The following is a 26,914-nucleotide window of genomic DNA, read 5'->3' as shown; positions in this document are numbered from 1 at the left end:
GTACAGTCAACTACTGGATGCAGCGACTGGCGACAATGAGCATGGTATGCGTTGAGGGTGTAAAGAGGGAAGGAGTGGTTATGGTGGCTCAAAACAAAGGAACTCGTCACAACAAAGATATGAAGTGAGGCAGTAATGCCCACGATGGTTGAAGGGACTGGAGCCGGGTCTTTGGAGGGGAAAGCAACACAAAAATGACATGGAATAATTTTGCGCGGGGCTGTTGGGTGGTGGAGCAAGATAGGTACGCTGCTGCCCGCCCGCACACGCCACACCTCTTGAGTCCCTCCGCTCCACTTGCTGAACGGCCGGCCCATGGTGCCTTACCATTGCTTTGCGAGTGCCTTCCCTACCTACCTACCTTACCTGCCTTGTATACGCTACCTGATTACATAAGGCACATCTACGCTGTTAAACCAGGAACTTACATAGGTAACCAGGCAGGCAAGGACCAAGCTGGCAAGCTGGGAAAGGAGTCCAACCCGACACGCCTCAGGTCCCGTCGGGTCGTGGATCGGTCTGCGGGCTGGCGGTAGCCCGTGGTACGGGCCATCCGTCATTTGGTTCCATTCAATGCCTACTTGACTGGTTGCTCCCCAAGGTCTGGAATTGTTAGTGGGTTGGACTTTTGACTGGCTGTCAATGTATGTGAATGTTACCCGGTATTGCCTTGGGTACTTTCCGCCGGTAATTAGACATCAAGTCCCGTTGTAAATAGGTAGTTCATCGTTGGCTAATGAGGCAGGGCAGCAAACAATGGATAGTCATTGACCAGCCTGTCTCGTTCTGGGGAACAATCTTACCGGCACGTCCGTGGTATGCCACAGGATGCTACACATGTTGATGGGCGTAGCACGACAGCTGCCATACCTACCTACGTACCTTGGGTACGCAGGCAGAGCCCACTTGCTGGGTAGCAATCAAATGCCTAACAAACAGGTAGGCACCCAAAGCACCAATTTGTATTATTAGGACAATCGGTTCTCTCAATGGCTGGAGACTTTGCAACGCCCTGCTCATTGTGCAGCCCAGTCCTGAGGCATGTCCTGAATTTGCGTCCTACCTTACGTGCCTGCCTTACTTACTGCCTACCTATGTGGCTGCAACAAATTAACAGCGCGCGTCGTCGATCAGCAGGCGATTCTTCATCAAGGCCCTCCAGGTTGTTTGCGTGCCCGGCGGCTTGTGATTTGCTACCCTCCTTGCTAGGTATGCATTATGTAAGGTGCCTCGCATTGGATAGGCCCATGGGTAAGTACCTTACCTTAAGAACAATTCGGGTGGAGGATGGAGGGGCACCGGGACGGACGCCAGCTGCGGACGGTCCGGCGCCATGACTATGGGGCATCAAGCAGAAGCGGGGATGGTGACAGTGTCGCTGCTTTGGCCAGCCACCATCATCACCGCCACCGTCACCGTCACCGCCGCGCTCGCCTGTCAAAGGAGGGGTAGGTAGGTATGGCCCATAGTCCAGTGGGCTGCCCCTGCTGCTTGTCTATCTCTCCTCACCTCGCTCTACCTGCCTACCCAAGGTGCTTGCTAGGTACCTAGGCAAGCTAGGTAATCCAACCCAGTATCCGTACCTAGCTATCGGCGTTCAAGCACCTGGGGAACGGGAATGAACTAAGGTGCCTCTGACGACGCCCTCGCAAGCCGCCCCTCTCACCCCACGATTCTGAATCTATCGTTTTTATGTTCCATCATCCGACTTCAGGACACCCATCCCTCCTGGCTTTTACTCGAGTCGAGCCGGGTACTACCATCCCATAGTGATACTGCTTCCGGGATCCTCGTGTCATAGGTACAGTCCGTTGCGTTGACAGCGTCCGCCCCTGACTTTGTGGCCCAAAAAAGGCAAAAAAAGGGGCTTTTTGCTGAAAAACCACCAAATCGCTACAAACTTCATACCTTTATAGCTCTATGTGTATATAATACGTACGAATAAAAAATATATTAATTAATAGCCCTTAATTAGGTGATTATAATAATATCTTTTTTATTTATACGTATTATGTACGTATAGAGCTATAAAGGTGTGAAGTTTAGGGCGATTTTAAGGGGTTTTTTAAACAGATAGTTTAATATAACGCGCTAGGGGTTTCGTTTTTTCTTTTTAGTATTATATTTAGTATCTACTAGCTTAAAAACCCCCTAAATTACCCTAAACTTCATACTTTTATAGCTCTATACGTACGTAATACGTATAAAAAAAAGATATTATTATAATCACCTAATCGAGGGCTATTAATTGATATATTTTTTATTCGTACGTATTATGTACGCATAGAGCTATGAAGGTGTGAAGTTTAGGGCGATTTAGTGGTTTTTAGGCTAGCGGAAAATTTTCCTTCCGGGTCAAAGTCGGGGGCGGACGCCGTCAACGCAACGGACTGTACATAATCGCATCCCCTGCCCGGCCCATTTCAACATCCACCATCTGCTGCGTCGCAAGACCCAGGGTAGGGTGCCGTGCCGTTGCCCCTCAATTACCACCTCACCGTACGGATACAACCCGTAGCTCTATGTAATTAAGGCGGTGCACCTGCTTCTACCGTCATCACCTCCAGCTCCAGCTCTGAGGCACGCAGTAATAAACCGAGTCTCGGCAACGCTGCCTTGAAGTCGCAATCAGCCGGCCTGGCATTGGCCACCCCTCGTCTCTCGACACCCTCGCCAGCATTCTGCTCAGCCACCGTCGCTCCCGCGTTCCCTCTTTCTGCGACTATCATACCTGATCTTCAGCTTTGGACGACCATACACATTGCTTATCCGACGCGGAATCCGCAAGCACAGCACAAGCTACCTCGCAACTTTCCCAAAGCCTCGAGTCGACGTAACCAAACAATTTGGAAAATCCATCACCCTGATTTCTTTCCAAGTGACGCCCTTCGTGTAGAGCAATGGACGGAGCAGCGGCACCCGCGCCGCACAAGGACGAGAGTGCATTCGTCGCAACCTCACCCCCTGCCGTCCCCCAACGAACTCCCTCCCAGACGAGCTTGCACAAATCGACACACGCTCATCGCCAGAGCTTCGCTGAGAACCTCAGAAACGCTCCGGGCTCCCCTCGCGCCCAACGTCACCCTTCATTCACCCAGGCCGCCGTTCAAGAGCTCCTCAACCACCCTCCGGCAGCTAACAAGCACTCCAATCCGCGCTTCGCAGGCCGCGACTGGCGCGACGTCTCCGTCAACGAGCTCGTCGCTCAAGACGATGTCAAATGGGTCGACTTGGACTCCAGCATCGAGGAGGCCTCTATGGTCTGTCGTCCAAAACCCAGCTTCTTTGTTGTGTCAACTTCTAATACCTCGCTAGATTCTCGTCAAGCAAAGCCCCTCCAACGTTGTCCTAATCCGAGAACATGCATCTTCCAAGACCGCGGTTTCCACTTTCGACTACAACGATCTCAACACATACCTGCTGATAGTTGTCGGATTGGCAAGGCCCGATGAGGAGCAGATATCCATATACGATGACATCGCAACGAAGGCCCGGGAAGGACGGAGCATAGCCCTGCGCGATATACAACCCCTCTGCAGAAAAGAGTCGCTCATTACGCTGCCCTTCGACGAGACGCTTGACAAGGCCATCGAAGTCTTTGGCAGCGGAATTCACCGCGTTCTTGTGACTAGCCCTGCCGGCGACGTAATCGGTATTCTCAGTCAGCTCAAACTGGTAGAGTTCTTCTGGAACGAAGGCATCAACTTTCCTGCCATTGACAAGCTATACCCCATGATCCTGCGTGATTTGGGCATTGGAACCCAGCAAATCGTGGCGGTGAAGTGAGCAGCCTCCAAGCTTTACCCTTTTCTTCTAATCAAAGCTGACCCCTTGTAGTTCCGACAGCCCACTAGGCGACGCGCTGGCCTTGATGAACGCCGAAGGCTTGACGAGCGTTGCTGTCATCGACAACGGCCACAATGTTGTGGGCAATATCTCCAGCGTAGATGTCAAGCATCTGACGAACGCCGCCGATGCGCCCCTCCTAAAGTCGTCTTGCATGCACTTCATCTCCGTCATCCTCAGCGAGCGCGGCGTTGAGCACGGCAGAGACTCATTCCCCGTCTTTTACGTGAACCCTTATTCGACGTTGGCGCACACCGTCGCGAAACTGGTCGCCACGCAATCCCACCGCATGTGGGTGGTCGAGTCCGCGTCCCCCAGCCCGAGCGCGCCCGCGACACCCCTGCTGGCCCCGACGACGTCAAGCGTCTTGGTGCCAAGCTCGGGGTCGGCGCCGCAGTCGCCGCTACCTACGCAGGTGGTACACAACGTTGTGCCTGCGGCCGCTATGCCCGGCGCTCATCTCTCGGGACGGCTCACTGGCGTCATCTCCTTGACTGATATTCTGAATATGTTCGCCAAGTCGTCTGGCTTGCGGCCTTCGGATCCAGGCGAGCAGCGAGCGCGACGCCGTAGAAGCTCAAGCAGCTCCATCCGGCCGAGTCTCGACTCCTCGAGACCAAGCCTTGATCTGCGCCGGTAAGGGGAATCGAGCGCAACCTACTTCGGGGGAAGGATGTTGAAGTGGATGGGGTGTGTGTTGATGGGGTTTTACGACTGGCGTTTCATGGGTTTCGCCGCATGGGATCACTTGACAGGAGCTTGAGTTAGCTGAAGTTTATGCTTTACGTTAGACGGCCGGAACTCTTGCAGTTGATCCAAATTAGGAGAGCATTGCAAGCTCTTATTCCCAATACAGGGGATCTATATTTAGTTCACAGTGCCGGTCAGCCGTGAGACATGAGACGAAATCAGGTGGTCGGTGCTACTATTCTGCTTTGCCGAGTCCCTGAATGTGATAATACCTAGGTTAAAGCCAGGGAGAAAAGTAGTGCATTCAACTGCCTAGGAGCAACTAGTCATTGCGCCTGTAGTTCGACGGTTCAATCGAATGGGATAGGTATGTACGTGTTGTTTCACCCATTAACTTATAGGCGCATCCAAACATCTCCATCGCCTACCGACGTGCACCTTGTGGGCCTTGAAACGCAGTGTTTTCTCAGAGTTCAATGGGCACTCCAACGGAGTTGCAGGTCGTAGTAGCCCAGTTGAGGGCAGCAAGGCTTGTTGACAGATGTTAGTAGAGGCCATTGTGGACGGTGTCGGCCGAGGGGTAGGGGAGACACTTACACGTCGGCAGAACCGCAAGCGCCAAGGACACAGCTAGTGACGGCCGAGTTGTAGGCAGAGGAGCTGCAAGAAAAGTTTAGCGGTTTTGTGTTGCGTAATCTTCTGTCTAATGGCGTTACTTACGCGCAGATGCAAGCGAAGTCGGTCTGAGAGGCGCAACCGGAGATGGGGAAGTTGTCGACAAAGCAGGGCTCCTGGAAATCAAGAGGATCAGTCAGTCGTCCGTGACAGCGAACAATCGCTTTGAAAAGACCATACGGCGCAGTCGGGGAGCTCAGAGAGGTCCTGGGCAGCAACAAGGCTGGCGAAAAAGGCAACGGCAACGGTCTTGAACTGCATGTTGGCTGGTGGGTCGGATCGACCTGAGAGTAAGTATATATATCTTGGTTGGGTTTGAAGTAAGAGATAAGATTGTTGTGCAATCGAGTGGATTGATCACGACATTCCGGGGAAGACCATCATGGCTTTATATAGACGTTCTCTATCTAGCCACCGTCTCTTCTCACTTTCTCCCCCTCTCTCCGTACCTGATCTTCCAGAGAGTCATGACATCTTGCTAAGTCGGCTACCCCGCAAACTCCTCGTCGAACCAACGATTCCTGCCTTCACATTCCGCTTGCGAGTAACACCAATCTTCTTTCACATGAAGCCGACGGGGAGCACGGAGGCGCGGGGTCGAGGAGATGAGGAGGTCGCCAAGGCGGTCATCGCGGACTGAAGCGACCCCAGGCGGATGTGACGTTCCAGAGACAAGGCTAATGTCGGTGATATTTCCATATGGAGAATCTGGAGAATATAGCAGAGGAGAATCGTGTGGCTGCATTCAGCAGATTGTGAGTGAACAGACTAAGATGGCACTTCGACAAAACTGTAACATGCGATGTAAGTGTTGATAATCGGAATATCAGGTTTGGTTACGGCTACACAAGCCAGATTTAAGGGTTTCTATCATCGCTTGATAGATAGACTTTGGCTGGCACAACAAATGTTCCTTAGGCTCGCCTTCACGAGGGCATGCCTAGATAGACATGGAACACCTCGACAGCACAACACAGCTAGGTCGACTAGCACCACAGCAAGGTTTCCTTGCGAAGAACAAAGCATTGCAGATCATGAGGCCAAACTAGACGCCGGACAGCTCGACTGATGTGACATTACGGAGCATCGCGGGAGAAACCAGTTCTCAGAGGTTCGTCTAAGAAAGCTCACACACGCCACAACGACGCTTCTCCACAGGCAATCAAAGATTAGTTGCCACAAGGGACAGGGCCGGCATCATCACCCAGGCACAACGGTGATAGGAAGGAGGGGGGATCCGCCCTACTGGAAGGAAACCTGGCACTGGATGGGGAGGTGTGTGTTATCCAGCTTCTCCCCAGCACCGCCGCTTGGAGCTCGAAATCCGGGGTTTGCGGGGAAGAATGCGACTCTGACGATTTGTTCGGGGTTACAGTCGGGGAATGTGCTGGCCAAGGACGAGTTCCTGCATCGGGGAAAGCACCGGAGCGGACAAGTCGCGGGAGGCGGTTGCCGTTCGTGTGCCTCACGTCGTACTCTGTTCTGCCGAGGCGGCTTGCTTTGGTAAAAAAATAAAAAAAAATAAAAAAGCATCTGATGATGATGCAGAAAGAAGTCCTCGTCTCTGTTGACTTTAAAAGCAGTGCCAATCTTATGCGTCTGGCCGACGGTTTATTTAAGAGACCAGGTGTAAGCGAGTTTTAGAGGTTCACGAGATGATGGCTCCGAGAAGGGGGAGCGTTCATGGGCTCCCCGCGCTGGCAGTTGGATGCCGCTTTGGGAATCCGGGTCCGAGCTTGGTGGAAAATTCAAGGCTGGATGGAGGTGATCAGGGATTCGGGAGAGATGTGCGAGGGCATATTAAGATTGTGACATTGTCCAATCTCACAACCGTTCGTCTCATGCCAGGAAATCAAACAGAATGGCAAGAAACGACCACCCAACCTAGTCAATTTTATCAGTCAAAGCACATCTATCCTACTTAGCATGCAACGAGGGTTTGCGTCGAAAAGTTGAATTGAAGGGGGGAGGGGGGGAGGGGGTTTTGTCGCTTAAGGTATGAGAACTAGAAAGCCCGCCTGTGACGAGAGCAAAAGTGTTCCGAAACCGAGAATCGAACTCGGGGCTATGCCTAACCTCTCAACGAATGAGAGGGCATCATGTTGGCCACTACACCATATCGGATGTTCATATGACTCTCGACGCTATCGTTGACTAAGTCCCTAATCATTGTATTTTCATAAGTCATAGAGAGGCGACGAGACGGCTTTGGGCGTCGGATGGCTTGAAATAACAGGCTAAATAGAACAAACAGATTCATCAGACACCATGTTGCGTGGACGAAACTTGAGGAATGGGCTGAATTGATTTGGTTCGGCCGAACCTTCTCAAAGTCTGTAGTGGTTTGGACAGTCAAGAACATGGTGACTTCACACTGTATGTCAAATCTTTCACCTAGCAGAATTCGTCAGTAAGCTTTGCTGCAAAGTCGCCAAAATTTAACCTCATCAACTGCCCATAAAAGAATTCTCAAATCCCAGGTCAACAAAATAGCTCTACCGTTCCATACAAAAACATCAGTCATCATGTCCGTCTCCCAGGAATTCACGACTTTCTACCTGCAGCGCACCACACAAGAGTTCGCCGAAGACCTCGACAAGGTCCGCGAGGCCGACGACTTCAAGGCCGAGTCGCTGCCTTTCCTCATCCACGCCCTGCAGCAAGGCACCGCGCTGTACCCGTCTGCCGACCAGCAGCGCGTCATGCGTCCCGCCGCTGCCATGACTGCTGCTGCAGACGTCGCTGAGGATGAGGACGTCGACATGGAGGGAGCGCAACCTGAGAAAAAGAGGGCGAAAGGCAGCAAGAAGGAGAAGAGCAAGAGGAAGAAGTCCTCGGGTTGAAGATGGGAGGGCTAGGGAGGTTTATAGCCGAGAATTCGGGAAGCGCGCCCAATGAAGGGGAGGAAAGTCACGCGTTCTCGTTTGACCCATCGCCAGAGCCTGCTCACACGCACGAACATGGCATCGCGAGAATGACCCCAAGCAATGAGTATCGCTCTTTGCGTGACGAGCTTGGGCCAGAGCAGGACAACAAAGTGGCGGCGATCCAGCCTCAAGAGGCTTCAGCCAGGACCCGCTCGATCATCAACTAGAGCCAGCTGAAGGCGCCACCACAGAGGGTTAGGATGGGATATTGTTGCTGCGCTCAGAAGGAAGCCGTGAACGGAGTCATGAGTGAGTGTGTTGAGAGCACTTCAAGATCGGCAGGCGAAGGCGTGACCAGGGACAACCCATGAAATGTAAAGTAAGCTTAGTAACAACCATGAGAGCAACCAAGGTATCAAATGCGGCATCGTGTATACATGATCATCGTTAAAATTGCCAACTGCTTTGGCCTTCTAAGTATAAGGGGGTATCTCTGGATATCAGGGACCAAAATCAAACCACACACCAGGGCACCAATATCGTTTATCGCACTCGTCCATAACTGCGCCGTCGCAATGTCGCGCAGCGGTCCACACTGCCATCATCATCATCACCACCACCGTACCCTTGTAGATGCAAGGCGTTCAAGCGAGCCTGTAGGATTGCCTGCCGGCCTCTTTGCGCACTGCCCAGCCCTTGATGGCAAGGACGATGATCTCCCATGCCATCAGGACACCCACCAGTCCCATGGTCACAGCATACATGAACATGGCATCAAGCTCGTAATGGATCATTCCATCGACCGTGTCGCTAGCCTGGATTTCGTTAGTTGGAAAATCTCGAGAGGAAGAATGAGGAAGACGGCGACTCACACTAGCCATGAAGATGATGCCACCAGAGATCAAGCCAAAAGCGGCCAGGAGCTCCGTGGGAGGCCGAGACGGGAGAACAGACTTGGGAGGCTTCAGGTACATGATCACGTAGGTGAAGCCTCGCGCAAACGAAGCACCCGTCAAAAGGTTGCCCCACTGCTTGTGCACCATGCTTGAGATCATCGAGTGTTGGGTGTGCGAGCTCATCATGATCCCTAGGAGGAGAATGACGAGCGCCGGAATGGGGTTGATGGAGACTCCATATTGCTTCGGGGGCTGCAGGATTTCGCGCTCCTCGTCGTCATATGTCTGCTCCAGATTGGTTGCAGCGGCATCAACAACGGATGTGTTCAAGAGATCGCGGATGCGGCTCGACTCGATGAGCATGCCAAACTGTTGTCGCGTGTTAGCAAACCCCGTCTCGAAGCGACTGCGACCAAACTTACCAATCCACCACCGATGAACAGGACGGTGATCGAAATGTGCTCCAAGTCCTGGGCGCTGTACTCACCTCCCCAGTTTCCGAGATGCTCAAGAAAAATATTGGTTGAGCCGTAGACGAAAATGAGGGCGCTCTCGACGAATTCCGCCGAGGGCCGCCACTTGCCGTCGGCTTGTTTCGGCCGAACGTTCCACGCCTGTCGAGCCACAAGTCAGCAAAATGGGGCCGATGGCCTCCGGAAACGGGCCGTAACTCACCCATCCGAGTTCGCCGAAACTGCCGGTCCACCGGCCGAGGGTCAGCAAACCAAGCCAGAAGAAAATTCCACCCTTGATCCAATGCGCCAAACCGCTAAAGATCCCATTGCCCTCCTACTTCGAGTCAGCATTTACATACTTTGTGCACGGTAGTGCTTTTCAGCACTTACGAAGAATCTCCCGTAGGTCACGATGCCCAAGCAAAATGTAGCGAAGCCCAGAGGTAGGATGGTCCTGTCAACAAAGTTGTAGACGAAGAGCAGACCTTTCCACACTCTGGAAGACATCTTTCCCGTCACCTTCGCGATTAGCGAGCCGGCCTTGTTCTCGTGGCTGACAGTGGGCATAGGCATGGGTAGACCGTCCTCCAATTCGTCGTCGTCCTCAACATATTCTTTGCGGTGGACATCAGAGATGCGCGGAGAGACTTGGTTCGAAGAGGGGGACCGGGAGTGGCTTCGAAGTGACTCGGTACAAGGCTCGGTGCCCTGTCCGCTGTCATTAGACAGTCGGTACTCGTTGGCAATTGGCGATCCATTCATGCGGTGGTGCTCAGCCATGGCGGCTGTGGAAATGGGACTGAAGGACTGGTACTGGTTCTTGTTGTATATTTCAAGGGTCCGGCTACTCGAAGCGCCGGCAGCCATTCCTAGCAGCCCGATTAAGACCTGTGCCGACACGACCCAGGTCACCAGCCAGCCAAGCTTGTGATGAGCGTTGTTAGGATACAGATCGGGGGTATTGGCGTTGTAGACCGTGGCCAGGACTACGCCAAGCGCATTCACCGCAAGGAAGACAAATTGGAGGGCCAGCGTATACCGTGAGCGCGCGATTGAAAGCATGACGGCTGCAGGGCATATTAGTCGGCGTCGCATTCTCGGCGTTACCTTTGCAGACTCACCAACTGGCAGAATGAAGACCCAGGCAAGCACCATCGCCCCGATGTGCGCATACATGACACCGGCATGATCTGCGAGCGCGAAATAGGTTGGTGGATAGCTATCGTTGGGTTTGGTTTCTTCTGCGGCGCCGTGGGGCATGCCCATATTCGTGGACATGCCGTCTCCGCCGTCTTGATGGGCACCATGGGCAAAGACCAAGGGCATGAGGCCTGACACCACCAGTGTGGTGAGCTTCTCGATTGGTTGTTTCATTTGGGAGTAGGGAAAGTGTCGATGTCGCTCAAGAGATGGGAGAGCTGCTGCCAGCTCTAAGTAGGCGCAAATCGAACCTCGGGATTCCGTATGATGTATTCAGCAAGCTGGGGCTCACGCGGTTTGCTCCCGAGAACAGCTCTACGTGAAAGTGAGAGAGATGAGGTGGAGTGGGATAGCTTCACGGATCCAGGAAGGGCGAAGCCGGAATACAAGTACTCTGCGGCATGTGGATTGAGGCAACAAACGCAAGAGCTGAACAGCGCCGGAGCGGAGGCCGAGATAAGCCCATATTTCGCGACGGGCTTTTGGGCATGCTGCAGAGACGGTACTCGTGACAAGATCAGGTAAAGTAGGCACATCAAGGTAGCTAGGTAGCTTCTGGGCAGTACTCGGCGGAGGCAGTGACTGCCAAAATTGAGGTGTCGGCGTTCAAGGACAGGTGAGGCCAGGCCGAGTAGGGCTGGCTGGGTTGCATGTTGGTGTGTAAGTCGATGGCACCAAAGGACAAAGGCCGACTCCGAGGGTTCCGGAGGGATGCGGTGGACGTCGGCGAAGAAAGTAGAAGATGCCGCGTTGCTAGGGGTTGGGTTACCTACCTACGTAAGGTGAAGTACGTGAACAGCAAGCAACCCACCGACCCGAATTGGCGGGTGCTGTCCGGCGCGGAAACGGTGGAGGTGTGAAGTGCAGCTGGATCCTAAAATCTTTTTTCTTCCTCGTCTTTCCTCTCAAGTGGGGGAACCAGACAGGGATGAGCTGCTGTGTGCATGGGCTGGCTGCCTTAAGGTAATGGAAGGTAATCACGATGCCTGCTGCCCGCTCACTACTACGCAGTACTATGCAGTAGACGCTAAGCTGAGTGTGGTTAGGGCGGGGAGCCCTGCATCTTTGCGAGCCGCGTGCCGGCTGAGCTGTCCACTGTCGTCGCAGCGGGGTGGGGGACGCGGCGCGCAGAGGTCAGCCATGTGAGAGCTCATGCCTAGCCAGAGACGCTGCAATGCCGTTAATAATCATCAACGGAATGCCGGCTGATGCGGGAGGCGCCAAGTACCGAAGGTGGGCGGCGTCTCGATTTCGATTTCAAATGGACCCGTCCAACTCGGAGCACGTCAGCCTCAGTTCTTGTCAAACATACTTTGTACGTGATATCGGTTGTCGCAGATGGAGCTCAGCCAAGATAGAGCTGAAAACTTGCCAAGACGGCTCCTTATATACAGCAACGGAGGAAAAGAGGACACCAGATAAAGTCCGTTCCAGACACGCTCTTCGGCGCTCGTAATGGACCACCCGGCGTCTTGAGATGCAACATCCGGTTCTCCTCCGTTTTCTCTCACCGACTCGCTTAGCCGTGCGTATGGAGACATACTACGCCGCGAAGTCCTTGCGTCCGATCCATCCATCAAAATCGTGATCCCGCCCTCCCTGGATAGCCCCCACCCAACCTTACCGGCACCCTCTTCTTGTCTCCCGTGGAATCCGGACTCAGGTCGGAGTCCGACCCGCATCGATCACGGGATCGCAGGCCGCTGTGATTTACTCTACATGTCTACCTGCTGCGAGTCCGTCTGCAACATGCACAGCACCAACAGGACAAGAAGAAGTGGTGGGTGAGATTTTGACTCCAGCACCGACCGCCACATCACCATTCCAAGAGCGACGTCACGTAACGTATTTCAAGTGTTGTGACTCACGGCAGCGAGGTACTGAGTACACGCCGGTAACTTACTGCATAACTACCTACCTACCTTACCCACGCGTCGTCTTGGAGCTCCCGTCCAGGACTCCAGAAGCGTTGCTTTGCCCCACTGTTACCCTCGCTGGCCACGCGCTGGACGTCATCCCTTACCTAAGGTAGTGTACCTTACCTAGGTAAGGTAGGTAAGGTAAGGTGAGGTAGGTAGGTAGGTAGGTAGGTGCTGAGGTTCCGCCCCGTCACAAGACAAGGTAGAAGCCCGGCTCGTCCGAACCTTCCGAATGCCTTGTCTGTCGGTCTGTCTGTCTGCCTGTCTGTTGGCACTGCTTTGGCAGCATGTAAGAACACGCCAGCCTTTGACAAGGCGCGCGAAAAGTCGGTAATCACGCACACACAAAACCTGCCGACTTACTAACACTGACATTTACGGGCCTTCTATTGAACATTCCGTCTCCGTCGCGGAAACGTCCGGATTGTGACTCTACCATGATACGATCCAGCTCCTGGCAGCGCGCGGTGTCCCCGCTTCGATGCCTCATCTTCTTACCTAAGGGACGGTCAAGACACGCTCTGCCCGACCTTGGACAGGCCATCTCGCGGCCGCGGGCTCCCGTCTTCGGCCCCGATGCCCCGCTAAAGCCCGTCGGATTGCTTAGGACTCTATGAGTCTCTACGTACTTTACAACGACGGATGGCCCCTCCACGTCCATCTTTCGCCGCTCTGTGAAACCCTGTCTTCCCTCTCGAGTTTTTCGAGAATTTGTATGACTCCGCTGGACGCAGGGACATGCAGCTCCTCTGGAACATCACGGTAAATAACCTTGACCAGCTCCATGGGTGTCCAAGTGTCTGAAGGGCCTCCGTCAGGACCGACATTTCTCTTGGATCGCAGTGTTCGGATGACCTGCTCCTCTCTGGTCTTTCGATGGTTGATATACTCCATAATCTTGGATGGGCCGTTGTCAATCACCGGCCCATGGCCTGGGTACGCCCTGCCCTTGAACAGGTGCCTCATCTTCTCCAGACTATTTAGGTATGTGGCGAGGTCCTCAAATACGGCTGTGCCCTGCCCCAAGACATTGTCTGCCGTGAACATGGCGTCCTCTTCCTCCAAGACGAAAGCCATGTGATCCACAGTGTGCCCGGGGGTAAAGACAGCCGTAAGGCTGACCCCATCAACGGCGAACTTCTGCCCGTCCGTAATGTCCGACTGGCCTTCCTCGGGCTGGTTCTTGAAGATTTTGGAATTTGGCGACAGCTCCAAGAGCTGCTGAATACCACCCTGGTGGTCTCGGTGCCAGTGAGTGATCAGAACCGTCTCAATGGTCGCCTCTTCTTGCTCCAGAGTGGACTTGACAGCAGCAGTCCATGACGGCAAGCCTTCGCCGGTGTCGATCAAGATACGGCGGCTACCCCGGCCGAGCAGATATGTGTTGGTGCCTTGCAGTGTGAATTTCCCCGGGTTTCCGCCCAGAATGCGTACACAAACGGGACTCAGGCGCTCGACCTCGGGAAGAGAGACAAGCTTCGTTGCCATTTTGACGCTGTGGCTGTAAGCAGAGCCGAGATGTTTGCGATTCGGAGGGGCGAAGCTGTGCAGTCGTCTTAGTCACAGACCGGCGTTGGAGATGCAATTTGAGAATGCGCTTCGGAGCAGACCCCGCATTGTTGTCCCGTCGTCTTATGTGTTTTTCAACCCCTATGATCCGCGATGGAATTGTTTGGATATGGGCAAATCAAGTCGCCGTGCAGATGAGTGAAGGCGCAATCGAGGGGTTGCAGCCAAAGATGCCGAGGTTGGCTGAGACGAAAGGCGCCCAATCTCCTACCGGCAGTAGCTTAGCACCGTAAGGTAGGTAGGTAGGTACCTTAGGTCGGGCTGACTTGGTTCCCTCAAGGGTCGCAGGATTACCTCATCACATTGGTTTCCATCGCCAGTGACAACCACTCCTTCAGGCCCTTGGGCTGATCACACCCCCACTAAAAACTTCCCTGGGCGCCAGTGGAACAACCTCTATGATATCTGCCTTCAGGGGCGAGGCGGCAGGCGGATAAGGTCACCTCAGTTCTTATCGATAAGAGGCGGTCCCCCCGATCAGGTGCCGATAAGGTGGAATTAATGCTGTTGGCTGAGGTGCTTCTCGCGCCCGTCTCTGCTAAGGTACGAAGGCTAAAGGACGGCCTGCAAGTGTTCTCGTCTGTGCACGCGGCGCCAGCTTCGACCTTTGCATCTTCCAGGGATCGTCCAAAATCCCCCAAATTGCTCGCCCTCTGTCCTGTCCTGGCGATCTCCAGGTGCTGTCTGATTGCTGCAGACCGCGACTGCTTCTGTCCGCCGCCACGACGTCTCGAACGCGATTCCCTGGGCTCGGCGCCTCGCGAGCAAAGCTGCCGCCTGCAACACTTGGCTTGCGCCGTTGAACCAGTGTCTTGAGCAGCTTCATCATCACGATTAACTGCTGCCAGCCCATCCCCAGCAAGCCTATAGTAGCCTTGTGTTGGCCGTTGACGGAGGTGAATGCGTTTTCTGTTTGCTACGGCTTTACCATCCTACATTCGTATCCTTGAAGCTAACAATTGGTGTCGTCGCAGATTCCCTGCCGTTGTGGTCGCCTTCCGACCTGCGCTGCCGATCACCCTCCTCCCCATCATTACTGCCCTGAGACTTTTCTCTCCATCACAAGGCAACTTTCTCATAGCTGTCGCAACTCTTTGACGACAAGCTACCCCTATCGCTGTTATCGGTGAACAGAACAAGAAAAAAAGAAATAAACCCTGAGGGGTTTCCTTCAAAGACACAGGCTCAAGTCCGCCGAGGACCTGGCTGGTCAACTACAAACAACATGTCCGCGCGACCAACAACACCAATGTCCCCCAAGACCGCTAAGGTCAAGTCGCCAGTTCCAGGCACACCGGTCTTTGGCTGTGGTTCGTAGACCCTTGCTCCATTCGGAATTAGACGCGCTGCTGTGAAATCATAGACAATACTGACCGACACTAGAGCATGTTCAGAAACTGTTCTCCCAGTCACAGGATGTCATGAACTCATCCGTGTTTCACTACAAGATGATATTGAAGAACATCTTTGAGGGAACTCCAATTGTGCCTCAAACATCTAAGAATCCTGATGGACAAGCGATTACTTCCCTCACATCCAACTATCTCTGTCTGCAGTGCTCAACCATTGTCACCGAGGACGATCGTCTCAAGCACGGTACAAAGAAGCAGCACCGCTTCTGTTAGCTCCCTCTTCTACCTACCCTGCTCCTTTGCCACTTACTGACTTGGTCAGATGTTGATTCCCGCAGCGGGGCTCTCTACTGTCAAATATGTGATGACCTAGTATGGGACCCCACTCTTGAGGAACTGCGTGTACGCAAGATGGGCACAGGAACCTTTTCAAGTAAGCTGAATCTCTACAAGAGATCGTTGAATACCCACACACTTGTTTCAGGATGGATAGCAGGAGAGACAGCCAATATAGACGAGTGCTGACGAGTGCCAGACCGCAAGAGAAAGCATGATGAGATGTTCTCCGACAGCATCAAGGACAACCCCCTATACATCTCAACCAACACGACAACCGCCTCCTGCAAGGCTAATGGCCTGCGTGGCATATACAACGCTGGTGCTACTTGCTATCAGAACGTCGTGCTGCAGAGCTTCCTTCACAACCCCATGCTGCGGAACTTCTACCTGAGTGATGGACACCAGAGCAACGATTGCCAATTGACAAACTGCCTGAGCTGTGCCATGGACGATATGTTTCAGGACTTTTATGCAGTTGAGAATACCAATGGCTTTACAGCGGCTAGCATCCTGTCTGGATTCTGGATCTCGGAGAAAAAGGCTTTTGAAAACCTTGTAACCACCAAGGAACAGGACGCGCACGAGTTCTTCCAGTTCCTAGCCGAGGAGCTACATGAACGCAATGGGGATGGAAAGAAGCCGGAGACGGGTAGCGAGCATACCTGCAACTGCATCATCCACCAGACATTCTATGGCAAGCTTCAAAGCTCCACGACGTGCCAAAACTGCGGCGGTGTGACGAACGCCGTGCAATCTTTCCTCGATCTCAGCTTGGGACTCGAAAACCTTGCTCATAAGAGGAAAAAGGGCGGCCAGAAGATCCCGAGCCTGACACTTCAAGAATGTCTGGACGAGGAGTACGTCAAGTACGACAAGTGCGAGTACCGCTGCCACAACTGCAACGGCATGCAGCAAGCACGAAGGAATACCAGTATTAAGCGTCTGCCCAACGTGCTTGCCATTCAGCTGAAGGTCAGTCCGGCTCTTGCTTGAGCCATCATTGTATACCACTAACCTGGTTGGAAAGCGCTTCGAGTACAAGCAAGGCCGCCACGACAGGGCGCCGTCAAAGATTGACACCGTTGTCAACTTTCCACTGCAGCTCAATATGCTGCCATATACGAGCAGAGGCAGAGGAACGGAAGCCAAGGACGCGCACGAGCTGGGCAGATCCTGCACATACGACCTACTTAGCGTTGTCGTCCATGTCGGCGAAATCGACACTGGTAAGTAATTTTCGGAGAACAATGCAGCTGCAGTCCAGCACTAACTCCTTTTGCCAGGCCATTACGTGTCCTACTGTCGGGTGGGCGACCAGTGGTTCAAGTTCAACGACCACAAGGTCGAGATGGCCTCCAAGTCGGATGTGCTTAGTGCCCAACCCTATCTACTCTTCTACATAATCCGCTCCCTCTCGTAATCTTCATCGGGAAAGAGCACATATTACGCCGAGTATATGATGAACGGCGTTCGATAAGGAGGAGCGTTGGCAGGGGGTGATAGTCTGAAAAACGGGAAAGGTGTCAGGACTAGCATTTTGTCGGCGTTGGAAAGAATCTCGGTCTTGCATCAACATTAGGTTTGGGTCTTTGGCAGACATCAAACGCATTGGATGGCAAGCATTGGCATCACATCCCCTGGCGACCAGGGAAAGGCCATCTTTGTATAGAACAGCGAGAAACCAGCGAATTGTACTACTATTTCAATTCACATCCGGGGGAATTGTTTGGTCTTTGTAATGAGAGCTCGTCCAAAGCCAAGAGAAAAGCGCTCCTCCTGCTTCCTCAACTAGCCTCATTCCTCCACTCCCAGTCTTTGCACTCAAAGTTGGCGTAGCAGTAAAACTCGTTGCTAAGACCTCTGCTATGCTTGGGCTCGAAAGTCGTGGTTTTAACGCCCAGTGCTTTGTAAACCTTGTTGACGAGACTCTCCATTCTCTCGCCTGTGCAGACAACTACTCGTCCCTTAGAAGCGGTGTTAGGCTTCATCATCCACCGCACCGTCATGGCGGCTGCATTATTGTCAGAAAGCGATTCAGAGGCTTAAGAATGGTTTAGGATTTCGTACCTTTCGTTTGGCAATCCTCGCTGAGAAACGGGGGGTCGCAAACGATGCGATCAATCGCGCCCTTCAGCTCAACTGAATCATCGAATATCAAAACACTATTCTCTCACAAATCTGTGGTCGAGAATGACGCACCTGGAAGCTTGAATGGCTGCTGGAAATCGTAAAAGACAAACTCGGGGAAAACGTTGAATCGCATGTCGTGCTCAAGGAGCAAAACCTTAGGCCGTCCCAGAGTGCGATCGCGCGCGTTCTGTTCCCAGACTTAGTCACGCGCCTGCAAAAGGATTGCTGTCCCTGATAACCATACTAGCAAGTTCCGCAACGCAACAAACACGCTGGGCGCAGACACAACGCCAATGGTCATGCCTTCGCCAGCACCCTCTAGGAGCTGTCCGGCGATCAGGTTTGCAGTCTCGTCGGAATACTGCGCACCAGAAAATTAGTACGTACGACGTTGAGTGAAATGAGAACTTCAATGATTCGTACCCAAAACTGCGACTCGTTCCAGTCTTCAGTGAAAGCCTCCATGGACAGAGGAGCACCGCCGGCAGCATTGGCCTCGGCTTGCGCCTGGAGCTTCTCAAACTTTTCCTGATGGGCATCTTTCTCGGCGTTGAACTCAGCCAGGGCCGCAAGAGCGTGAGAAGAGAGGGTGCTGTTGATTGATATTAGTCGGTTTCTGCCATGATTTTTTGAGGGGCGTTTGATTAGTGGGGTGGCGTTTGGAGAGAAAATTTCAGACGGTTCTAACAAATGACTTACAGAGGCTCGTCGTCACTGTCCATATCGAGTCAACGTTCAGTGAGGGATCCGCTTCTTCAGGTCAGTACGGCTCGACAATTGACGAGAGCGATGTGGTGGATCAAGTGAGCACTTGAGTTTTGGTAATTGCAGCGTGAGGTAAACGGCAAAAGGAGGGTGGGGGACCCTATTTTGAGCGTCAAAACCCAGCGTAGCAGCCTCAACGAATCAGCTGGCACCGCAAACCTTCATTCGACGATTGCCGCTACGAACAATCTCACGGCCGCAGTCTAGACTTGCACTCTTAAATGACGTATTCAGACTGTACATGAATTCCTCGACTTTTGCAACTTGTCTAGCTGACTAATATTTACACACTAAACGACTTGCTGGCCCAGAATAATCCCTCCCCAACAAATGGAATCCAGGCTTACTGATCGTCAAGAACGTGCAGGTACTTGCGCTCCTCCTTCTTCTCCTTCTCTGTTGCTGGGGGAAGGTCGTAGAAGTTGCCGCTGCGGAATCCTTGCTTCAGCATAGTTAGTATCGGCTATCTCCAGATAAACCTCACACGGGGTCTTACCAGGTAGTGGTAGGTGAACTTGGCGATGTCACCGGGCTCAATGCCGAGGTCCTTGAAGGTCTTTGCTGTCTCGTCGATCTCCTGGTCAATAAACTCACGCTCGATCTCGTCGGCGGACATGACGTCCCACCAAAGAAACTTGTTCAACAGGCCGGCAACAGGCTGAAGGACCTTCTTCGGAACGTTGATGTGGCGGCGCTTCTTGAAGATTTCACGGTCGACATACTCAGCGATTTCGGCCATGGAGTAGTTCTTGGGGCCGTAGAGTTCGAAAGTCTGGCCAGCGGTGCTGTCATCGTAGAGCATCAGCTCAAGAGCCTGGCCTACATCGATAGACTACAACTGTCAGGGCCCGCATTTCAACTAATACTCGTGTTTCAAACGTACGTGAACGGGCCAGAATCTCTCCTGCATGTTGTTGGCAGTGAAAAGGTTCATAACGCTGGCAAGCTTCAGGAGAAGGTTGTCTTCGAAGCCGAAGATGGGTGCCGGTCTCACGATGGTCGTCTCGGGGTAAATGCTGCGGGCGACCTGCTCTCCGCGTGCCTATTGGACTGGTTAGTCCATCACCTTTGTCTTGAGTATTCTGTATCTGACCTTGGTGCGGTAGAACTCGGATGGAGAGTCCAGGCTGGCGCTGTGACTCGACATGTGAATATAGCGATCCACATCGTACTTGGCAACAGCCTCAGCTATGCGTTCGGTTCCCTCAACGTGAACATCCTCCAGCGAGAAGTTCCTGCGGCGCTCTTAGCCATTGTTCCCGGTGCCCACGCATACAGATAACCTACTTGGTGGGATAATTTCGGCCGACCAGGTTGTAAACTACATCGGAATGTCTGACGCTCTCCTCGATTGACTGGGTGTTGTGGAGATCGTACTCCTAACATGATATTTAGCCATTGATCGCGATGAACCCCTCTATTGCAGGGAGACCATACAATGAAGACGACTCTGCCCAGATCACCAGAGACCTTGAGATGCCGCTTGGCCATCTCCTCACGGAAGGGAATGACGACCGTACATCCCTGGCGGGCTATATTGAAGAGTCAGATGTGTTGCCATTGTCGAAGATATCCGCGTCGTACCAAGTCTGTTCACGATGTACCGTCCAACCTGGCCCGTTGCGCCAAATACCGTCGCAGTGTGTCCTGCGATTCGTTTTTAGATAGAATTCCGGGTCGAGCGAAGGAAAGCATACCACCGAGGGAGTGTCTAGGAAGAACATGGTGTTAACAGTACTCTTTGCCCGCACAATTGAACCGTCCACCTACCTTCCGCCCTGTGTTCGTAGGATGGGCTTGCCCGTCCGGGTGATGGCAACATCAGAAATGGGCTGCCTTCTCAGGACATTGCGCGCAACCTTCTGGGTTGACCGCACGGCGGTCGGAAAGGAGGCCATTGTCGGGTATCGAGGCGGCGATGAATGAGTGCGATAGCCTCCCAATTGACTGCCGATTGAATGCTTTAGCGTAGTCGAAAGCTCCAAAGTCGCGAGCTTCATCCAGACCGGGGCGGCGGACGGGCGGGTCACGTGGATGCACGGACCAGATTTGGTCATAGGATCGGAAAAACGACCATTGGCTGTAGCATGGATCCGGTCGGGACCCGTCCCTTACTTGGCAGCTTAGGTAAGGATTGTCAGGCCCAAAGCGTCCTGAGTACGGATAGCAAGAGTAACTTAGTAAGGTAGGTAGAGGTAGGGTAGGTACCTTAGGTAGGTAGGCAGCACGTAGCTGACTGACCAGGCTGCTGGCTAGCCGCGTTGTGTGCATCGTCCCTCCGCTCCGGAGCTTGCATCCATCACATACCAACTGCTTTACAACTCCACGAAGCTTCCGGCGTTTGGCACCACCAAAACAGACACTCGGCTTCTAGGCAGTAGCGCCTCTACCACGTATCTACGAATTGAAACGAAACTGTGATTATCGCAATCAGCCTCGATTGTGTCGTCGCCCCGGGCACTCGAAGCTCTCCCACCCCACCACACGAGCCTCTCAACCTCAACCTCCACCTCCACCTCCACGAAGATGAACGTCGACACAATTCCCGATTTCCTAGCGGAGCAGCGCGACGAGGCCCCCGAGGAGCTTCAGCACCTTGTTCTGGAGTTTGAGAACTACTGGGAGCGGAAGCTGTGGCACCAGCTTACCGATGCTCTGGGTCAGTTCTTTAGCCACCCAGGCAGCAAGGCCCAGCGGCTGTCCTTCTACAAGGTCTTCATCCTCAAGTTTGCGGATAAGATAAACCAGCTCAAGCTCGTTGATCTGGCTTTGAAGGCCGCCACGGAATGCAAGGGTAAGAAGCAATGGGACCTTGACCAGTGACGGTGGACGCTGACAAAGACGGCATAGATGACGAGGAGCGCCTCTCTTTCCTTCAGGGTGTTGCGATGAAGGTCGATAGCGAGAACTCACAAGATGCTCTGGTGTACGCATCTGTCGCCGTTGCTAGAGTAAAGTTGAACTTGGAGGATATGGACGGCGCCAGGAAGGACCTCGATTCGGCCGAGAGAATACTGGACAGCTTCGATTCGGTCGAGACCATTGTCCACGCCGCCTTTTACGATGCGAATGCCAATTACTACCAGGTAGGAAAACTGTGGTGTTATCGATCTTGGGCCGTTACTGACTGAAATTTCCCATAGCGCAAGATGGACTTCGCCGCATACTACCGCAACGCCCTCCTATACCTCGCCTGCATCGACCTCAACTCTCTCACACCTCAAGAGCGCCATAGACGGGCGCTGCACCTCAGCATCGCCGCCTTGGTATCCGACACCATCTACAACTTTGGCGAGCTTCTTCTGCACCCCATCCTCGATGCCCTCAAGGGAACCCAGGACTCGTGGTTTCGCGACCTGCTCTTCGCTTTCAACCGTGGCGACCTCCAAGGTTTCGAGGCCCTTTCTGCCAAGATGCGCTCAAAGGAACTCCTCAACGAGAATGCAGGCCACCTGCGCCAGAAGATCTACCTGGCTGCTCTGACAGAGGCCGTCTTCCGCCGCCCGCCCCACGACCGCGCTATGTCTTTCAGCACCATCGCTCAGGAGACTAAGGTTCGCCCTGACGAGATCGAGCACTTGATCATGAAGGCCCTGAGTCTGGGCCTCTTGCGTGGAAATATTGACCAGGTGGATGAGGTTGCGCACATTACTTGGGTCCAGCCGAAGGTTCTTGACATGAAGCAGATTGCCAACATGCGCCAGCGGCTGCTTGACTGGGACTCTCAGGTTAACCAGCTCGGAAACTGGATCGAGACGGCCGGTGGCGATGTGTGGGCTGCTTAGGAAAGAGGAAAGATTACGGGCTGACCAAAAAGGCGTCTGTAATGTTGGTCGGTAGGAAAGGCCAGTGTACACCACTAGAATTAGAGAGACGAAGAGAAACTGGCCCTTGACGGTGGGCCAAAATGATTCTGATGACAAACAAACAACAACGGCCTCCATGCCTCTGATATATGCAAGTCCTGAGTTAATGGATGCTTGAAAACATGCCCTCTTCTTGAAACGCCCCACTGGTTTTTCTTGAATGCCAACGACTCGAATGGTCGCGTCTAAGCCCTTTTCGCTGAGGACGCAGGGTTCCCGAGGACAATAACCGAACCCATCAGCCAAGCAGGCCACCACACACCCCAGATGATGACAGGCGTGTACATGCCCCAAACGTCCCAACCGAAAGCCGCCTCTTTGAGGACCTCCCCGATGCTAATATCGAAGTAAGTCGAGACGGAGTACAGAGCTGCCGTAGGTGAGACGAGTTGAAGGAAAGCCGCGCAAGCCCACCGAATGGCAGGATGGTGCGGCCATGGGTGCATGAAGGAGAGTGGACTGGCCATAACCCCCACAAGAAAGGCCAGAGAGAAGTTAAGGGTGGCTAGAGCGGAGAGAAACATGCCCAGCAAAAGTAGGGAGAATGACTTGATGAGCTGGTATTGCTGAACCGTAGGGTTGTAGACGGATGTCATCAGCGAAGAGATAAGGAAGGGTAGAGCACAATTAGTGAGCGAAAAGACCGTGTACGCCCCAGCAAGCATCTGTTGCAGCTGTCAGAGAAAAGCAAACGAAATTAGGATTCAGGATTGGTCGAAACTTACACTTGCGGGCATGTGGTTGAAGACGTACAGCGGAATCACGCCCAGGAACTGGCAGATGGCCACGACACCGAGTGGCAGGAATAGATCCCGCTCAACGGCTCTAGTGGGAAGTGTGTGTTTCGCTGTCTCCCGCAAAGCGTCTTCGGAAGGCTTATCATTCGCGGGGACTTCGCCTTCTGACTTGATGGCTGACTTGACCACAATGGGAGGCTGTTCCTGATGGCCGCTTTTCACCCACAGCGAAATGGCAGTGATTGTGAAGCTTGCTGCCAAGATCATGGCGCTAGGCAGATAGGTGCCGATGCTGACGAACCTCTCTTTATGCATGAGCAGATAGAAGAAGAAACTCTGATGGAGGTGTTCGAGAAGGTTGTTCAGACTGCGGAAAGTGCCTTCGATCGTACGGCCCATGCCCATCTCATCATGCCATCCCTCACCGAAAGGCTGCAGTGTGACCGCGTCGACGTGGTAAGGTATGAAGCTGCTGTGGGGGCCAGAGGCGTGTCCCAGGCCTTGATTCAGCATGCCTCGAAGCATAGTACGCAGACGGTCCTGGTACTTGTCCGAGTGCGTCCACATCTCTTGAATGGCGGTTCCCATACCCATCTGGCCTCCGGCAATATTGACGACAGAGTTGATGAGATCCAGGTTTGGAAGCTGGCCATTGATGCCGTCGTAAATGATGTGGATGGACTCGAATCGATGTTCCTGGGGATAATCAATGGCAATGGCGCCTTGGAGGGCGCCGGACTTAAGAGGTAGAGAGTTCACTCTGGCGGAGTCATGGGAGTCGTGGTAGGCGTCGACCCAGGCTTGGGTTCCTGTTCTGCTGTCGGGGGGAACAACCAGGATAATGTCTTTGGACCATAGAGACCACCTCTTGAAGTACCGGGCCAGGGTCAATGCTAGCGGAATGCCATTTTGATTGAAGTGGCCATCGACCGTCCTCCAAGCTGCTACCAACACAATCGCTTCCGTCGCATCGCCGCGTGGGGCTTGTAGGATGGCGTAAATGTTCTCGCCTGAGTAAATGTCGCCGGCCGACTCGTACGTGTAGTTTTGGCGACCGACTTTGAGCCCGACGTTCTTCAGGATACCTTCCAGCTTGTCATTAATTCTAGATGGGGACGACCGTCAGCTCGTAGCTATGTGGTGCTTCAATGGGAGTGCACACACTCGTAGTTGGACTTGTCCCTAACCGAGTTGACCTCTTGCTTATACGCCCGCAATACGTTCTGGTCGCTTCCTCCGAAATAGGTGTGTACCTGACCGGGAAGAAGCGCATTCTCGGAAATGTAGGTTCTACGGGAGTAGTCGTTGAGCGGCAGGAGGAACAGCCAAGCAATACCACCGAGGATGCAGGCCAGAGAAATGTAGGGCGGAAGCTTGAGGATGCGTGGATCGCGTCGCAACGAGAGGGCCGAAGCTATTAGGGACAAGTCAGAGCTGCTCGATGCCAGACAGAGCAACGGCGGTTTGCGTCCTCACATATCAGTCGTGACATGACGATTTCGTTCTGCGGCAGCTTCACTAAGCTGCGCAATCGCACAATTCTGATCGACCAGTCTGCGCGATGGTTCTTTTGAAAACAGTCGTCATCCCCAGGGGGGTGGTTGTTCGTACCTTGAGGTTAGGCCCCTGACCTTTTGTCAGCTAAGGTAGTGAGGTACCTTACCTTTCCTCAAGGTACCTAACGCCGAGGTGCCAGTAGGGCTGTAGGTAAGGTGAGGTACGCTACGAGTGCCTTGCCTGTGCTGTAACTTTGCCCAAATATTCCCGTCATTTATCCGAGCGCGTTGGCCAAGCTTACCTACCTACCCCTGGTCAGATGGCCCGGGGTCGTTGAGGCCCGAGAAACACAATTCGACGAACATGCAAGGGACACACACACATCCAGGGTCCCGTCAAAAGGTCCCGTCAAAAATGTACAACTCAGCTTCTTTCGCCTGTTGTACTCTTAACCATCGATGTTTGGGAGGCGTGCGGCTTTCAGGTTTTGCCAAAGAATTTGCACACCCATGAGATATCTTATCATTCAGGTCTTCAGACTAACTCTACTCCAAGCACCTGGAGTTTTATAAGTGCTGGTCTAAGCGCACCCCGAGAATGGACGAGGACGAATCCCGTTTTACAATATACTACAAAGAGAAGCCCCTGGCAGAGGGAACAGAATCAACACAATGATGTCCCCTTTGCCCGTAGCGTAACTCCAAACTCCTACCAAGACGCGATTCGTCTGCTTGGGGCAATAGATCGAATATATAGTACAGTCCGGCGTTCCTGTTTCAAGGACCGAGTCTCTGCGTGCTGCCCACCAGAGCAATGGGTGCGCTGGTACCGGGAGGGTGGCTGCTGGAGGGCAAGACACCGAAACGACCATACGTCTTCTGGTCGACGCTTACGTAGTGAGGCAGACGTCCCAAGAGGTTCAGCTTTGACTCAACCCAGCGCAATGCCTTCTCCGGTGGGCTCAGGAACTTGAGATATCCGAGGCCAACTGAAGGCAGGATGTTAGTGTTGCAAAAAATAAGAAGGGTGCTTGCACGTTGTGGCTCACAAAGATATCCAACCAAAACACCACACAGATGGCCTAGCAAACTCGTGCCGGGAACGAGCGCTGTAACGACCAGAACGAGGATCAATGGCGTTGTCCATGTAGGAATGGAGTGGGTCGCAATCGTCAAGTAAGGGTTCGTCTTATATGTGCGGATAGCCTCCATTCCGAGAAGCAGAAAGACCCATACGCTGTGATGCGCCAGACATCAGTCTCTATGTCAAGTTTCTTAGATTCATCAAGTCTTGGGTTCTCTTCCTCACCTAGCGCCCATAACACTAACATTGCCCTTGAAGAGAAATCGCTCTATCAGCACGTATACGACAGCCGGAATCGTTGAGAGCGCTGCCAACAGTTCAGTAAGAGATGGACCGCAGGGATATCGTGAGGAAGTTCGTACGGCCGATGAACAGCGCAACAGACGTCAGGGTACCGAACTCGGCCTCGAATCGCTCCAGTAACGGTGTCAAGGCGACAAGGTTGAGGATAACATGGATGAAATTAATGTGCACGAAGGGATATGTATTCATTCGGTACGCTATCGCGGAAGCCAGAATTAGCAATCAGGCCTTCGCAGAAGGGGATGCGAGAGGGGCTCACACGACGTGAAGGACAGCTGGTCTGGGATCAACGCGCCCCATTGCTTCACGTCCCAAGCCGGTTGTAAGCTGGCAGCCCATGCTGCCACAATTGCGAGCAATACGATGCGCGTAAAAAGAGGTAGCCGAAAGATGTAGGACCGGGCCCTGAGAGTGCTGAAGGACGTCACGTTGGAGGCCATTGTTCCGCCTTCTCCGGATCCGACGACGGTTTCGCGGAATCCTCAAGGGTTCCGCAGGCCAATTCTGGTGGATTTTCCTTTTTATATCCTCTGGGCGATCTTTTCGGGGGGAAGTTGATGTCGGGCGACGCAGGAACCTCGAGTTGGGACCAAGCACGCTTGTGTCTGGCGGCGAGTGGGAAATTGAAGACAGCCTGTCGCATGCCCACTGTCCTCTCGGGCCTCTTCGGACGATCCTCCAAAAATGCCAGATAAGAAAGAACCAGCGTTCCAGGCCGTTCGGCT

General features: G+C 53.3%; 9 protein-coding genes across 9 annotated transcripts; 4 read left to right on the top strand and 5 right to left on the bottom strand.

Moving 5' to 3' along the window:
* Positions 1-2,900: 2,900 nt before the first annotated feature.
* Positions 2,901-4,486, top strand: GCG54_00010147 (Protein SDS23; the record flags this gene model as incomplete). Its single annotated transcript, XM_045410078.1, has 3 exons — positions 2,901-3,260; positions 3,316-3,782; positions 3,838-4,486. The coding sequence occupies 3 exons, from the start codon at positions 2,901-2,903 to the stop codon at positions 4,484-4,486; spliced, it is 1,476 nt and encodes a 491-aa protein (XP_045260245.1).
* Positions 4,487-5,002: 516 nt separating this feature from the next.
* On the bottom strand, positions 5,003-5,472 carry GCG54_00010146 (uncharacterized protein; the record flags this gene model as incomplete). Its single annotated transcript, XM_045410077.1, has 4 exons — positions 5,003-5,066; positions 5,134-5,196; positions 5,257-5,327; positions 5,392-5,472. The coding sequence occupies 4 exons, from the start codon at positions 5,470-5,472 to the stop codon at positions 5,003-5,005; spliced, it is 279 nt and encodes a 92-aa protein (XP_045260244.1).
* A 2,264-nt stretch (positions 5,473-7,736) lies between these two features.
* GCG54_00010145 (uncharacterized protein) lies at positions 7,737-8,054 on the top strand (the record flags this gene model as incomplete). The annotated part of the gene is made up of 1 exon (XM_045410076.1): positions 7,737-8,054. One exon carries the CDS (start codon positions 7,737-7,739, stop codon positions 8,052-8,054), a length of 318 nt encoding a protein of 105 aa, XP_045260243.1.
* Positions 8,055-8,722: 668 nt separating this feature from the next.
* Positions 8,723-10,803, bottom strand: GCG54_00010144 (putative membrane protein C3B8.06; the record flags this gene model as incomplete). The annotated part of the gene is made up of 6 exons (XM_045410075.1): positions 8,723-8,893; positions 8,951-9,343; positions 9,397-9,588; positions 9,650-9,763; positions 9,820-10,496; positions 10,551-10,803. The coding sequence occupies 6 exons, from the start codon at positions 10,801-10,803 to the stop codon at positions 8,723-8,725; spliced, it is 1,800 nt and encodes a 599-aa protein (XP_045260242.1).
* A 2,375-nt stretch (positions 10,804-13,178) lies between these two features.
* GCG54_00010143 (Lactamase-like protein nscB) lies at positions 13,179-14,036 on the bottom strand (the record flags this gene model as incomplete). Its single annotated transcript, XM_045410074.1, has 1 exon — positions 13,179-14,036. The coding sequence occupies one exon, from the start codon at positions 14,034-14,036 to the stop codon at positions 13,179-13,181; it is 858 nt and encodes a 285-aa protein (XP_045260241.1).
* Positions 14,037-15,342: 1,306 nt separating this feature from the next.
* GCG54_00010142 (putative ubiquitin carboxyl-terminal hydrolase 8) lies at positions 15,343-17,228 on the top strand (the record flags this gene model as incomplete). The annotated part of the gene is made up of 6 exons (XM_045410073.1): positions 15,343-15,427; positions 15,501-15,737; positions 15,792-15,902; positions 16,005-16,780; positions 16,836-17,034; positions 17,092-17,228. 6 exons carry the CDS (start codon positions 15,343-15,345, stop codon positions 17,226-17,228), a joined length of 1,545 nt encoding a protein of 514 aa, XP_045260240.1.
* Positions 17,229-17,592: 364 nt separating this feature from the next.
* GCG54_00010141 (NADH-ubiquinone oxidoreductase 40 kDa subunit) lies at positions 17,593-20,601 on the bottom strand (the record flags this gene model as incomplete). The annotated part of the gene is made up of 15 exons (XM_045410072.1): positions 17,593-17,819; positions 17,876-17,947; positions 18,008-18,125; positions 18,183-18,299; positions 18,362-18,530; positions 18,638-18,652; positions 19,051-19,145; positions 19,200-19,535; positions 19,587-19,745; positions 19,797-19,938; positions 19,991-20,082; positions 20,141-20,235; positions 20,288-20,350; positions 20,401-20,414; positions 20,474-20,601. The coding sequence occupies 15 exons, from the start codon at positions 20,599-20,601 to the stop codon at positions 17,593-17,595; spliced, it is 1,842 nt and encodes a 613-aa protein (XP_045260239.1).
* Positions 20,602-21,229: 628 nt separating this feature from the next.
* GCG54_00010140 (putative 26S proteasome regulatory subunit rpn9) lies at positions 21,230-22,488 on the top strand (the record flags this gene model as incomplete). The annotated part of the gene is made up of 3 exons (XM_045410071.1): positions 21,230-21,497; positions 21,524-21,789; positions 21,847-22,488. The coding sequence occupies 3 exons, from the start codon at positions 21,230-21,232 to the stop codon at positions 22,486-22,488; spliced, it is 1,176 nt and encodes a 391-aa protein (XP_045260238.1).
* A 266-nt stretch (positions 22,489-22,754) lies between these two features.
* Positions 22,755-26,629, bottom strand: GCG54_00010139 (Rhomboid protein 2; the record flags this gene model as incomplete). Its single annotated transcript, XM_045410070.1, has 8 exons — positions 22,755-23,243; positions 23,295-24,411; positions 24,471-24,720; positions 25,633-25,791; positions 25,852-26,039; positions 26,112-26,193; positions 26,249-26,386; positions 26,449-26,629. The coding sequence occupies 8 exons, from the start codon at positions 26,627-26,629 to the stop codon at positions 22,755-22,757; spliced, it is 2,604 nt and encodes an 867-aa protein (XP_045260237.1).
* Between the last annotated feature and the right edge of the window lie 285 nt (positions 26,630-26,914).

Source organism: Colletotrichum gloeosporioides (genome assembly GCF_011800055.1).
Source record: "Colletotrichum gloeosporioides strain Lc1 chromosome Unknown consensus_70, whole genome shotgun sequence".
NCBI lineage: Eukaryota > Fungi > Ascomycota > Sordariomycetes > Glomerellales > Glomerellaceae > Colletotrichum > Colletotrichum gloeosporioides.
This window is presented reverse-complemented; position numbering and strand designations above follow the sequence as displayed.